Source organism: Poecilia reticulata, chromosome 7 (assembly GCF_904066995.2).
Source record: "Poecilia reticulata chromosome 7, P_reticulata-male-v2, whole genome shotgun sequence".
NCBI classification, from domain to species: Eukaryota; Metazoa; Chordata; class Actinopteri; order Cyprinodontiformes; family Poeciliidae; genus Poecilia; species Poecilia reticulata.
Window position 1 is genome coordinate 30,112,623 of NC_088836.1, and position 13,444 is coordinate 30,126,066.

Here is a 13,444-nt window from a genome sequence, read left to right on the forward strand (position 1 = left end):
GCAATCTCTAGTTTATATAGAAACATCCACTGATCTTCGGCTCCTTGTCCTGACAGTTTATCCTCTTCAACATTAAGGCTGGAACTGATGGTGGAGGTGCAGAAACTTCCCTTGTTTCCCCAAACAACACATATTTATTTGGAAAGTTAGCAGACTGTGAGGAGACTCTTTAGCACAGATATTAAACAACTTTAAAATGATATTATAACAAAGTACAACTGCAATGTGCCAAACAATATGATGAACCTGTGAAACGTTTTAGTGTTAGAGAAGGATTAACTCTTTTTGAAGGAGACCTAAAAACTATCAGAAGTGAGTATAAACTGGGATAATATTAAAAAATATTAAAATATCCAGGAGAGATTTTAATGTTGTGTGGAACAAAAAAGAAATTGGTTGAAACACAATTTGACCTAAAGGATTCCCTCTTTCTTTGGCACAGAAAATATTAAAATGACCAGATTCAAGGTATCAAACATATTTACCATCCTCCTAATAAGCTAATAATGTGTTTTAATTAATAATTTGATGTAATAGCCAATAACAACAATTGGGATATATGTTTAGATTTTTAGGATACACTAATTTTTGTTCTTAAATTGGCCCATATTAAACAATGTTTTGTTTATTGCATGCTCTGCTGTAATTTTTTGGACTAGTTGCCACATTTCTCTTCGTAATATTAAAATATTACATTACCCAAGTGTTGCAGGGGTGCAGAGTTACTAGCATGGATGGATAAATAAATTTACCATGTAAATATGTCCAGAAATTGAGTGAAATAATAAATAAACTATTTCAGTTTTCAGATGCTTCATGGTGTTTGCTGAGAGCTTCTCATCTCAGCTGTTTGAGTCACAGCTGTGCTTCAGAGTTGATTGTCTGTGTGTGTTTTTGTGAGATAACGACGGCCGCTGCTCCCCTGAGATCCTGCAGCCCAGCCGAGCCTCGGTTCTGCTCTTATAAATGGAACCAAGCGGACAGATGTTAACCGGTTTGGGTTTGGGCTTTTTTGCATTTCAGGATCGTGCTCATCTGTGCGAAGAGGTCTCTGTGTGCTGCCTTCTCCATCCTGCCGTACGGAGAGAGCTTCTACCTCAGGTAATCAACACACTTCATTCAGAATCAATCTCAGCAGATTGAAGGACTGGGGACAGAGACAAAGGGTTCAAGAAGAGAAAGAAAGCCGGCCACAGGAGGAGATAAACTGGAAGATGTCATTTCCTACTTCAAGACAAAGGAAAATGAGAGAGGAAGCAGTTTGGAAAGCTGACATGAAGCCATCTGAGTTAACCTTGGATGTCCCTGATGACTGACGCAAACACGGCGACATAATCGCACATAAACATCCTCAAAGATACCACTTAGTTCTCATACAGACGCTGAGATACAGACGCAGAGGAGGTGTTAAGTAAACTTCATTCTGATCTTCATACACTTTGTTTCAGGTTGATATCTTTTTGCGCGCCATCACGTCTCGTTGGTGTGATGCTGCAGAACAACAGAAAAACAACCTGATAATTATCATAACCTTACTACTGCCCACACACACACAGATGCAAACGTGGAAATGGTTGGAACACACACACGGTGGTTGAGGCAGATGAGACGCTCTTGTTTTTTTTTTTTCTGTTTCACCCACAGAGGAAACGAGCTCAGACCTCACATTTTATCAAGTAGCTCCGGCTGTGATCTGGAACTGGAAGGATTCAGCGCCGTGGTTTCTGTGACCTTTCAGGCACAGACACGTCCCACTTCTGGTTTTAGATGCTCTAATGTGCAATCTATTTACATTTCCTAGCTTGTTGTCTTGAATCTTACAAATCCTGACTTTATGTTTCTCAGTTGCTTGCAGAATGAGTCATGTGCCTTGAAGTTTTTCACTTTTACTAATGACGAACTGAAATTGGATGTGGTAGACCTACAAAGATGCATCAAACATTGGACATGGTTTTCAAAATGGCTTTGAGATAAAAATAAATAAATAAATAAACCTTCTGAGTGCTGCAAGTCATTTGGGGTTTGTCTCCACCAGCTAGATGCTATAAAATTGTCACGTATTTGTCTCTGCAGAATAGCTGCATAGCTGCAGCTATTCTGCACCACCCCAACTGAATCAGTCAGATTGGGTGGAAAGTGAATGCGAATATGCATGTTTACGTCTTGGAGCCTGATCTCCTAAAGGTCTCTGCTTATATAAACAAGATCTACAAACGACAGGCAAAACGAAGCAAACTGACGAGAATTGATACGTTTAGTGTGTACATCCTGGTGTCTGTCTTCATGAATATGCAAAACAAAACATTTGCACACAGAGGTAAATGCATTCAGCAGGAGGAATAGATACAATGGCGGAGACATTTTTACTTCGAGTGGATCTTCCGTACAAATCAGAAGTGTTTATTTAAACATATCAGGGTTTCCACCAGTGTTTTATAAGCCTGGCGGGCCACCAGGCTTTACTTGTCCCCAACCACAAGGCTAAGCGTTGTTTATCTTAAATGACGTTTTACAATCCGAATCAGAATGCTTTTTATTGTTCATTTCATTTCAGAAGACAATAAACAGACAAAAAATATCCAATTAAGACACCAGTAACAGTGATAGCCGAGGGTTAAGGTAGATTTATATACATGAGTAACCTTTAGCAGACTAAACTTTAAAAAGATAATGGCATTTAACTGACCTACAGGAAGACTAGTTTTATTTTGCTGTATTTTCTTCAAAATTTCCTTAACTTTATATTTTTAATACAAAAACACGATGGGGTAAATGCTGACCTGCCCACATGCCCCTACCACCAGGCTTATCTAGTTTTCTGGGAGAAATCCTGGATCTTGTACGCAAAGTATTTACAGAAAAAAAGAAAATCAAAAGTCATTTTTTCATTAGAAATTTGAGTCTATATAGACAGGAACTCTGTTATGCTGTTGTCTGCATTTGTTTCAGTTCCCTGCCTCTTTTTGTGCTTAGTGACCCCACGTTAAACCACCCCAGGAGGAGACACTCCTCTGGGAACATTTCCACCACCCTAGAGATGCTGCCGGGACTCGAGGGTTTCCAGCTGGACTCTTATGGGAGGGTAAGTCTCTCCTCTCTTCTTTTCTAAGTCATCTGTCTTCAGATCCATTCATCTACTTTCTTGCCCCGTCAGTCGGTGTCCTACGCCCAGTTCCTGTATCCCACCAACGCTCTGGTGAGGTGCAAGCCGTCGTCAGCCAGCGACCTGACGCTGCAGATCCCCATGTCCAGGAGCACACACAGCATCCCGGGCAGGAGCCACCCGCCCAGCCGCCTGAGCAGCACCGTGGGACTGGATCTGGGTAACCAACGCACACAACAATGCAAATGTTATTAGGAACAAATTCTGAAACATCATCAGTGATTTTTGGGGATGTGAATGTTTCATTTGTATGAAACTAAGTTAATGATTAAAATTCTTAAAGAGTAAATTAACACATAAAAACTAACTTTGACTTTCAGTGATGCGATGTTATTGTTCTATTTTTACAAATTCACTTTCAATACTTTTAGTATTTTAAATATTCCTTAAATATTTTTTCTTTTGGTTTTTGACTCAGCTTGAGGTGTTGGCTTTAATCTTAAGAACAAAATGTATTTTGTTTTTATGTCTGTTTTATTTGTTTTAGTGTACAGCCAACGATGTTGTTTTAAAGTGCTTTATAAATCAAACTGTAGCTTTTGGTATCAAGGAACCAAAAGGATGAAGATTTCCAGATGTTATTTTGTCCCATTATTTCAGCAGAGCAGGTCTTAAGGTAATTTTCTTTATTCATTGTTTTGCCTTCAGTCCAGCTGGGAAAAAAAAAATGTGCACACATTTTACACACTTTTTAAAAAAGTCAACTTAGGTTATGATGGTGGTTTTTTATTGTCTTTCTGCAAAATGCATGGAAGGATTTGGTGCAGCGTATGCTACTCCAGTTTATCTGCATTAATGCTGCAACCACAGAGGTGGATCTGAGTTTTCCCAAAGGAAACGATGAAACTCCAGCACAGGGGCCGACTGCAGGGACCTGTTGCTGAAATGAGTCTAACTGCATCTTTTTTTATCTTCTGCCTTTTGGGAACAAGAAAATCTGTATTTCTGTCCGTCTGACCACAGTCCATGTTTTCAGCCCAGATATTTGTGAATATCTTTGGAAATCAAAGCTGATTATTGATGAGATTAGTGCACAACAGTTGAAGCGACTTTGGTTAATATCTATTTTCTCCCCTACTGAATATATTCTATACTCTAGTGTTGATAGAAACATGTTTACTTTTTCTATCACATCCTCCTTCAGTTCTTTAAAGTGTGCGTACCAAATCGTGTTTTCAATCATCTGCTGACCTCACCTGACTTTTATTACATCAATGCACCTCAACGCCCCCTAGTGTCTGTTTATTTTGTTAAAAGGCTGAAAAAACTCGGTGCCAGTCAGAGGTTTGCAGTCTGTTTGCCACATTTAAATTTTTCAGATCATCAAACAAATTTTATTATCAGACAAAGACAAACTTTTTCAAATGATGGTTTTGTTCATTAAGAGAAACTCAAATCAATCTTGGTGAAAAAGTTGTGACAAACCTAAACCATTTTCAGCAGCTGGAGACGTTTGTTTTACGTTGATGTGGAGGGATTAGAGGTGGATTGTCCTGCTTGATAATCCAAGTTGGTTTTAGTTTGAGTTTTATCTGTTGGTTGTACAGAAGGATTTTCAGCTTGAGAGCAGGATCTGTTTGACTGTCAGCCAGTGGTACTTTTTCCTGAAATGTTGTTTGTTTTACCGCCGATGTAATGGAAACTTCTGTGTTTGTCATCGGCCCACTGAAAATTTTCCCAAAAGTCCTGGGATCATGAAGATGTTTTTTGGCAAATGTGAGATGCATCTTTGTTTGTTTTGGTCAGCAGTCGTTTTTTTCCTTAGATCTCATGGATGCAGTTTTTTGCCTTTCTTACTGTTAAATCATGAATAATGACCTCATCGGAGACGAGTGAGGCCTGCAGAGCTTTAGATGTTGTTCTGGGTCGTTTCGTGACCTCCAGGATGAGTCAGAACGTCGGGAGTCCGACCTCTCCTGGGAAAGTTCACCGCTGCTTCATGTTTCCTCCATTTGAGCAGAATGGCTCTGACTGTGGTTCACTGAGGTCTTAGTTTCAACCGTTTCAACTCTGATAGATGTCACTGACTTTATTTCTCCTCTGGGCTTTAATTTGCCAAGATTTTTTGCACATAATGTGTCAGATTTTAAGATTTCTCACCCTGCTTCATGATGTCAGACTGGTGGTGTGTTCTTAATAATTCATTTTGAAACTAATTTTTTGTTGGCTCAAGTACACATTGGTATTATAATTAGTTTTATATGAGACCCTCAAGACCCCATAATGGTCTGGCTGCCTGTCCAGAGTGCAGGCCTGTTGCAATAAACAAGAAAACAATGAAATGCATGATAAATTAAAACGAGCTCAATAATTTTCATTTGCATGATTTGTCATTTTTCTTTCTATCAGAAACTGCCTGATAAATGTTTTCAGTATGGTGTTTGCATCTCAACAGGCCCTTTTTTTGAATAACAGAGACTTTATGATTCATTTTCTATGTTGTTTCTGTTGTTTTCTCTGTTTTGGATAAATTGTCTTCCACTTCCAGCGTCCGAGGTTATTGATCTTTGAGAATATCTTCTTGTATTATTATACTATTACATTGCTTTAAATGTGTCCCTAAGCAACAATATTATCTTTTATTGCAATAACTTTATGGTCAAATAAATCAATATTTGTCTCATCAGGCCGTAAAACATTTCTCCAGAAAACATTTGTCTTGCTCCATACGGGTCACTGATTTTGAAATTTTAGTTTTAAATTTGAAAATCTCTACACTGACATCCATCAGGGCATTAAATGACTCTAATTTCAGATGTAAATTATATGGTTTTAGATATAAAAAGCGAATCCAGGAAGTAAAGCCAGAGGGGCAGGAAGGCAAAAACACAAAGACAGATGAAGGACGCCACTGGAGGAAGTGAAAACAAATACAGGATGGAGGGAGGGACACCAGACAGCTGTGCTGGAGTTTGGGTCAGAGTATATCTCAAACATATGTCACATCCTTTATCTGTAAACACACACAGAGGATTGTTTTAATATAACACAGCTGTGTGTGTGAGGGTTGAAGAAACTCTAATTTGTGTCAGCATGCACACTGATGTAAGGCTGGTATTTTTAGTTTTCCTGTGATGTAATATTTCATCCTCTTTCATCTCAGTTTACATGTAAAGTTAAAGATGCCAGAAAATTACAGAATCTCCCTCTGTCTTCAGTTTCTGTCCGTTTAGAGGCGCAGCTGCAATAACCGAGCTCATGAGAAGGTCGGCTAACATCTGCATCATGTGACCTCTCTGCAGGTTGAGCATATAGTTAAAAACAAGATGGCCGTTTATTGATCTTATTGTTTTTCATGGTGTAGCAACAGTTTGTGTACATAGTCCTCCATCTATAAAGATGTTTAAAAAATAAGTTCTTCTGTTGTTCCACCTGCAAAATGATTAAAAATAGTCTTTAAAGTAAGTATGTTTAATATGTAAAAACAAAATGGCCTCCTTCTCAACCCATGGATGCAGAAAGTGATTAATTTTTGAACGTGTCTGATTCTGTTTTGGTTCAGGTGTGGAAGACGTGTCGGAATACGACCCCAACCTCCTCAGTGACCCCCAGTGGCCTTGTGGGAAACATAAACGGGTGCTGATCTTCGCCTCCTACATGGTAGGAATTCACACCGCTGCCGCATTCAGCCGCCGTCCGTGTTATTTATAAAGTGGCTTCATATTTTTAGTTTTTTGTTTTGGAAGCGGCCATCGGTCTCGTCGTTCCACATCCCAACACTTGACTCCTTTAGATGATTGATGCTTTCTTCACTGATAGTTTATGAAAAATCTATCTTACTCGATCTAAGGCTGTGTGAAAGTAAGTAAGAGGAATAGTCCAGATAATCTGAGCTTTGATGGTGGGGCAGCTGCGGTGTGGCTGCAGCCTCTGAGCCGACCTCAGGCTAACGTGCTCTGAGCTCTCGCTGTGACGCCAACGCCGCTCTGACCTGCCGGGCGGCTCCAAGACTTCAGCAGCAGATCCTTTAAGCCCTTTAAGTTGAGGTTTGAAGCCTCTGCGTATCAGATTTGCTCCAGCTCATCACTAAACACCTCGTTGGCGGGCCACGCTTTATCCTCCCCACCATCAGGGAGACCAGCAGCCAGTTTTTTAATATTCAAGTTGAGATAGTTGAGTTATCTGTGCTTATTTAATGAAGTCGGTTTATTTATGTTGCATCATTTCTAACGGCTACTATCTGAAGGTACTTTACTGGACTAAAAGCTTTGATTCATATACAGTTACGGTAAATTCTGGACTATTAAGCTGAAGCAATAAACCAATTAATCAGAGGATTAATAAATAAATCTTTCTACCAAAAACTGGATGATAAAAGTCTTCAGTCTGGTGCTTTGGTCTAAACTAGCCCTTTTTTGAACAACAAATTTGTTTACACAGATTCATAATTGATTTTATTTGTTGTTTTGGTTGTTTTGTTGATGTATTTTGAATTTTTAAAATGTCTTCCATAAATATTAAGTAGAAATTAAAGTGTATTTATATTTGAGAGGGTATACTTGCATTATTATATCATTATCAATATATTACTTAAAGGTGGTGTCAAAACAACAATAGTAATATAATTTTAAACCTAAACTCATTTCTAATGAACTTTTAAAAAGCATTCAAACAGAATAAAAACACTGCATTTCCAAAAATATGACACAATATTGGGCTTGTACCAATCCAGCCCATCCGTCTACTGACGACATTCACTGCTGCGTTTCTGTTTTCCTTTCTGCATCGACTTACTGCAGTTAAAATATCAAATAGCTCTTTATAACAATGCTGCATCATAAATTGATGCAGCATCAATTTATGATGCAGCATCATAAATTGATGCAGCAATTTATGCATCATTTATTCCATTAAAAGTGGAATAAATACTGGAGTTAATTACGACACAGCTGGATTCCTGGTTTTTCTAATCCTGAAAAGTTGGTGTAAATTAGCAGTTAAATAAAAAAAAAAAACCTGAAGAAAAGATGAAAATGTGGAGCCATAATGAGAAACTCGCCTCCTTTACATCGGTAGAATTATCCTGAGGCTGCGGCTCAGTTTGAGCCCTCTCTAGAGATGAATTAAATGTATGGAAACACACACACACACACACACACAGGCTGAATGTCGTCGTGCTACTTAACTCTTCTGAGAAGATTAATGTGAGGTGGGTTGGTCTGACTCTCTCCTCAGAGCAACCCAAGATGCGTGGGATTATTTTACCACCTGTAAATTATGCCTAATCTGTGGATACGTCATGGCAAACTCTTACACTTTTACTGACATTTGAATAAACACAGTTTTAAGGATTAATTAAGGAAGCTTACCTTCATCCATTGCTGTCTATAACAGGTGAGGGAACGTAGGATGAAGCTTTAGGGAAGGATTAGGAGAAAACTGAAGCTTATTTTTTTAAACGATCTGAATAATTTTCATTTGCATGATTTGTCATTTTTCTTTCTATCAGAAACTGCCTGATAAAAGTTTTCAGTATGGTGTTTGGATCTCAACAGGCCCTTTTTTTGAAGAACAGAGACTTTATGATTCATTTTCTATGTTTTCTGTTGTTTTGTCTATTTTGGATTAAATGTCTTCCAATTCAAGTATCCCAGGTTATTGATCTTTGAGAATGTGTTCTTGTATTATTATACTATTATATTTCATTGCTTGAAAATGGTCCCTAAGCAACACTATTATCATTTATTGCAATAACAGTATGGTAAAAATAAATCAGTATTTGTCTCATCAGACCGTAAAACATTTCTCCAGAAAACATTTGTCTTGCTCCATACGGATCACTGATTTTGAAATTTTAGTTTTAAATTTGAAAATCTCTACACTGACATCCATCAGGACATTAAATGACTCTAATTATTCAGAAAATTACAAAGACTACAATTGTTTTACAAAAATTAATACAGTACTTTCTAGACTCATCCGTAAAAAGTCATAAAAGAAAGTAAGTTGGCCTTTTAATATGTTAATCACAGGTCTTAAATTTTGTCCTGACAGACAGGCTACTAGTAACTCACTGCTATCACTTGCTAATTTAAGTACAAATTTATCGCTGGTTGGCTGAATGAAATTTGTACATTTCTGTGGAGACGTAGGTTTTAAATTACATTCTGACGGGTCTTAAAGTGTTAACTTTGAGTTCAACAACCCTGGAAATATAAGATGATCCGGAGCAAAAAATGCGCCATGAAGAATGAAGAAAACATTTATAAGTAGCTCTGGATTATAAGAGGCATTACCAGATAAACTATATTTTCCAACTTATAGTCTGGAAAATATGTTTGCTTCTTTATCAATTCCTGCACTTTGCACAAGCAGTGATTAGACACAAGAGGATGTACAAATATATGGATTATAATAGGGTCAGCTCAACATTTACAATCAGATCCCTCAGTGTTTTTCAGTGTTTTTCAGTGTAACAGCTGCCCCATAATCAGCTTGAGAGAAAAAACATATTTTATTTCCATTTCTGTTCCCATGTGAGGGAAATCTTTAGCGATATGCAGCAAGGCCAACAACCTCTCATGTTTTTCTTTGTGTTATGTCATACAAACTGATAGGAGGAAAACATATTGAAAACAACTGATTTGTAGACGTTAGAGTGCATAAAAGCAGCCAGCAGCATGTTTATTTTGGGCCGTAAATCAAGTCCTGATTGTATTAAAGCTTTGTTTCCACCAGTGGCTGCATAGGAGGAGAAAAATGATAAATATTTAACTAAATTCAGAGCAGCAGGAAGAGTGGTGATCATTTCACTACAGGCCTCACATCTGCATCAAATGATTCCCATTGATTTCTGCACAGCTGAAAACGTATAAAGCTAATTAATTAAACCCATGGACATATTTTAAATGTGCCAAATGTGTTCATGTTCATCTTTTTCATAAATCCCTCACAATGGAGCTTTATGTGAATAGATGAGATCTCTCTGTATTAGCACACTTTATCCTTAAATCAGGTTTTCCTTATTTATTTGGAAATAAACGCTTATATCTGCAAGTATAGTAATGTAAATGTAAAAGACGTAAAGACATCCTGTTCTCAAAGATTAGTGCCATTTGTGACATGCATCACATTAAGAGGATAAAGTTGCCACTTTGTTTCATTAAAATATTGCATCTTTATTTTATTGCTGAGCACTTAAGTTGTTTTAAGTTGGAAAAACAATATGGTTCTTAAATACTTTCAACTTTATTACTGTGGTTTCAAAACTAGATGCTAGTTTGTAAAATGGTATTTTATATTTTCTCTTTTGTAATACCAATTTTTCCTAAAATAAAGTTAATCCCTCAGTTTCTTTGGTTATAAACCATCTTCAGGCTTTTTAAAAGTCTACGTAAATCTGAGTTGGGCTTTATGAACTTATTTTGTCATTAAATTAAGAAAAATACAAATTACATGATTCATATTTCACATTTCAGTCATGCAAAAGATGGAGCACAATGACCTTCTCTAAAGCGAAATGCAATCATGAACAAACGGCGTCATTGAGAGAATTTCTGTGGAGTTTGAGGTTTTCACGTTGTCCTGAATGTTCCTGTGAACAGTCATTTCCAGTTTTCCTGTAAAATAATCTGTGTAATCCTGGCATAATGAGAGAAATATTTACTCCTCTCGATGTTTACATTCTCTTGCAGCCGGCTGACCGTTGTTTGACTGTTCTATACCTCTGCTTTCTCTCCATCCAGGGATCATCTTTCCTCTGTTTATGCATTTTTTTCCCTCATTATGTTCTTTTTCTTTCTTCTTCAGACGACTGTCATCGAGTACGTCAAACCGTCCGATCTGAAGAAAGACATGAACGAGACTTTTAAGGAGAAGTTTCCCCACATCAAGCTCACCCTCAGTAAAATCCGCAGGTAAAGCTGAGATCTAAACACTTAAACATGTTTTAGATTTTGTCCTGTAAGTCGTCTCTGACCGTCCTGGATGTTCTGCCCAGCCTGAAGAGAGAGATGAGCCTCGTCGGGGAGGACTGCGGCCTGCAGCCCGTCACCGTTGCCATGGCGTTTGTGTATTTTGAGAAGCTGGTGCTGCAGGGTCGACTCAACAAACAGAACAGGTAAATTCAAACCTTTTCTTTCATATTTTTCATTTTGTTTATTAATTTTTTTTGACTTCTCTCTTTCTTCCTTGAGGTCAACATTTCACTTAACTTTATATTTAAGACCATCTTAAAATATTAAATGATTGATGATAATTTGATCAGTTAATTATTACTTAAGTTGCTGTATTTACCAAATACTTTTTTACTCTTGAGTTATTTCTTGGATGGATACTTTTTACTTTCACTTTAGTAAAAACATGTTGAAGTAGTGATACTTTTATGTGCGTAAAATGTTTTTGTTTTTTTTGGGTGCTCTGCTCTGCTGGAACACTAGCGCCCTCTTATGGTTCATTTGTTATTAGGATAAAAAAACAAGCTCCTCCATTTATTATATATCTGATAACCAGCTGTGCCTCACTGATTATCTCTGAAATTATATCATTATTTGCCGTGTTAATTGTTACCCAATAAAACCGGAGCAAAACTTTTGCCTCTGTTCATCTCATAAAACATAAAAAATGTAATTATGTATATTATTTTAATAATTCAGAGCAAATTAATCAGTTTTCCAGGGCCGGTATCCTGCATGTTTTAGTAATTTCTTGGTTCATTAGAGGGTTTCTGCAGAATTTTGACATGTAGAGGAGTAAAGCAGGGATGATATGACTTAAAAATAAAATCTCAGATTTTTTCATATCGGATTTAATTTTAAATTTAAATCGATTGTGTTTTTATCAGGATCTGACGTGTCCACCTCAGTTTATTTGGTTCGTTCTTCAAAATAGACTCACTCAACATTCCTCATTTAATTTTTTTTTTTTCATGTTGGATGAAGTTACTACTTTATTCTCCTAATATTACAACTGTTTTCTTGTAATTTTTTAAAAAGATATTGTAGCCTGACACTAATATTCCATCAAAGAGTTTATCTGAATTCAAAATTCAAATAAATAGAAGCTGTAAAACTCACTTGTCAAACAAGATGGCCGCCCTGGGTGTGCTGACATAATTTTTCCAAAAATAAAATGATCCAGTTTGATTAATCGATAAAATCATCCATGATTTAATGTGACAGAAACCAACATGGCTGCCACTGCAGACGCCTGACCAACCGCCTGACATGTTGTTGTTTTACAGGAAGCTGGTGTCGGCTGCCTGCATCCTTTTAGCTGCTAAGATCAGCAGCGACCTGAAGAAGCAGGAGGTCAAACACCTCATAGATGTGAGTCACGCACACACACGCGCACACACAGAGGTTGTTATGGCGGTGACTCCTGGCTACGAGTCAGATCAGGTTGCTCATGCGTTTATGTGGTTGTTGAACCTGAACAAGTGGAAAAAGTGGGACTGGATCTCTGAGCTGCAGAATCTGAACTCTGAACCCGGTTCGCTCTCATGGCACCAATCAGCTGGTGGTGAATTTAAAAAGTTTAGCTTGAGCAGCTTCTTTTCCTCAGTGCACTGCAAAATGCACATGTTTGAGTGCAAATATCTTAGTGCACTTGAAATAAGACAAAACTAACTGGAAACTAACATTTCAACAAAATTCAGGAATTTGTTTTAAGTTAATTTTTATATATTGATGATAAAGTACTGCTGGCTGATTATTTCACTTAAATCATGGGAAAAATATTTTATTGTAAATGGAACTAGTCTCTTTTTATTAATATTAAGGAATTATTTACTGAAAACAAGTTAGTTTTGTTTTTATCTAGTTTTAACTGGAAACTAGATGAGAAGTACTCTAAAAGTGTACTTCTCCCTCCACAGGTTTTACCCAAAAATAAACTCTGTGGTTCTCTATCTAGTGTTAGAGAAATTCATGGTTATTTGTGTTTCACCGCTAGTCACTGTGAGAAGCGACTCTGAGGGGCCGAGTGATGCAAATGTACCCAAAACGTCTCTTATCTTCTCGCCCCACTGGATGATTTCCTCATATTTAAAACTCTGTGTTGTAAACTTCTCCTTACTCAACAAGCCAAAATGAGTCTGTCTGCCACAGTTCCACTCTGACGGTATAAGCACCGACATTTTAAACAGAAAGCTAAAAAATATCTTGCTGCTGAAATGTTACCTGCCAATGTTTCTATAACTTTAATTTTGTTTTTATTAGATCTCTGGATGAAGACAGAGAATCAAACATGTGACATCAAGTCATAGTTTCCAAGTGATTTTGTGCCCAGAATATTGGTTCTTTCTGCTCCTTATGAAGAACTGGACATGCACAGAAATAGAGT

General features: G+C 37.3%; 1 protein-coding gene across 1 annotated transcript in view; it reads left to right on the forward strand.

The window, feature by feature from the left end:
- LOC103467882 (CDK5 and ABL1 enzyme substrate 2-like) overlaps window positions 1–13,444 on the forward strand; it is a 39,071-nt gene that overhangs the window by 21,513 nt on the left and 4,114 nt on the right. Inside the window, exons 3-9 of the mRNA XM_008414610.3 lie at window positions 1,024–1,101; window positions 2,974–3,082; window positions 3,155–3,323; window positions 6,666–6,763; window positions 10,913–11,019; window positions 11,103–11,222; window positions 12,345–12,429. Of these exons, the coding sequence (XP_008412832.1) occupies window positions 1,024–1,101; window positions 2,974–3,082; window positions 3,155–3,323; window positions 6,666–6,763; window positions 10,913–11,019; window positions 11,103–11,222; window positions 12,345–12,429 (766 nt within the window). The remainder of the gene's footprint in view (window positions 1–1,023; window positions 1,102–2,973; window positions 3,083–3,154; window positions 3,324–6,665; window positions 6,764–10,912; window positions 11,020–11,102; window positions 11,223–12,344; window positions 12,430–13,444) is intronic.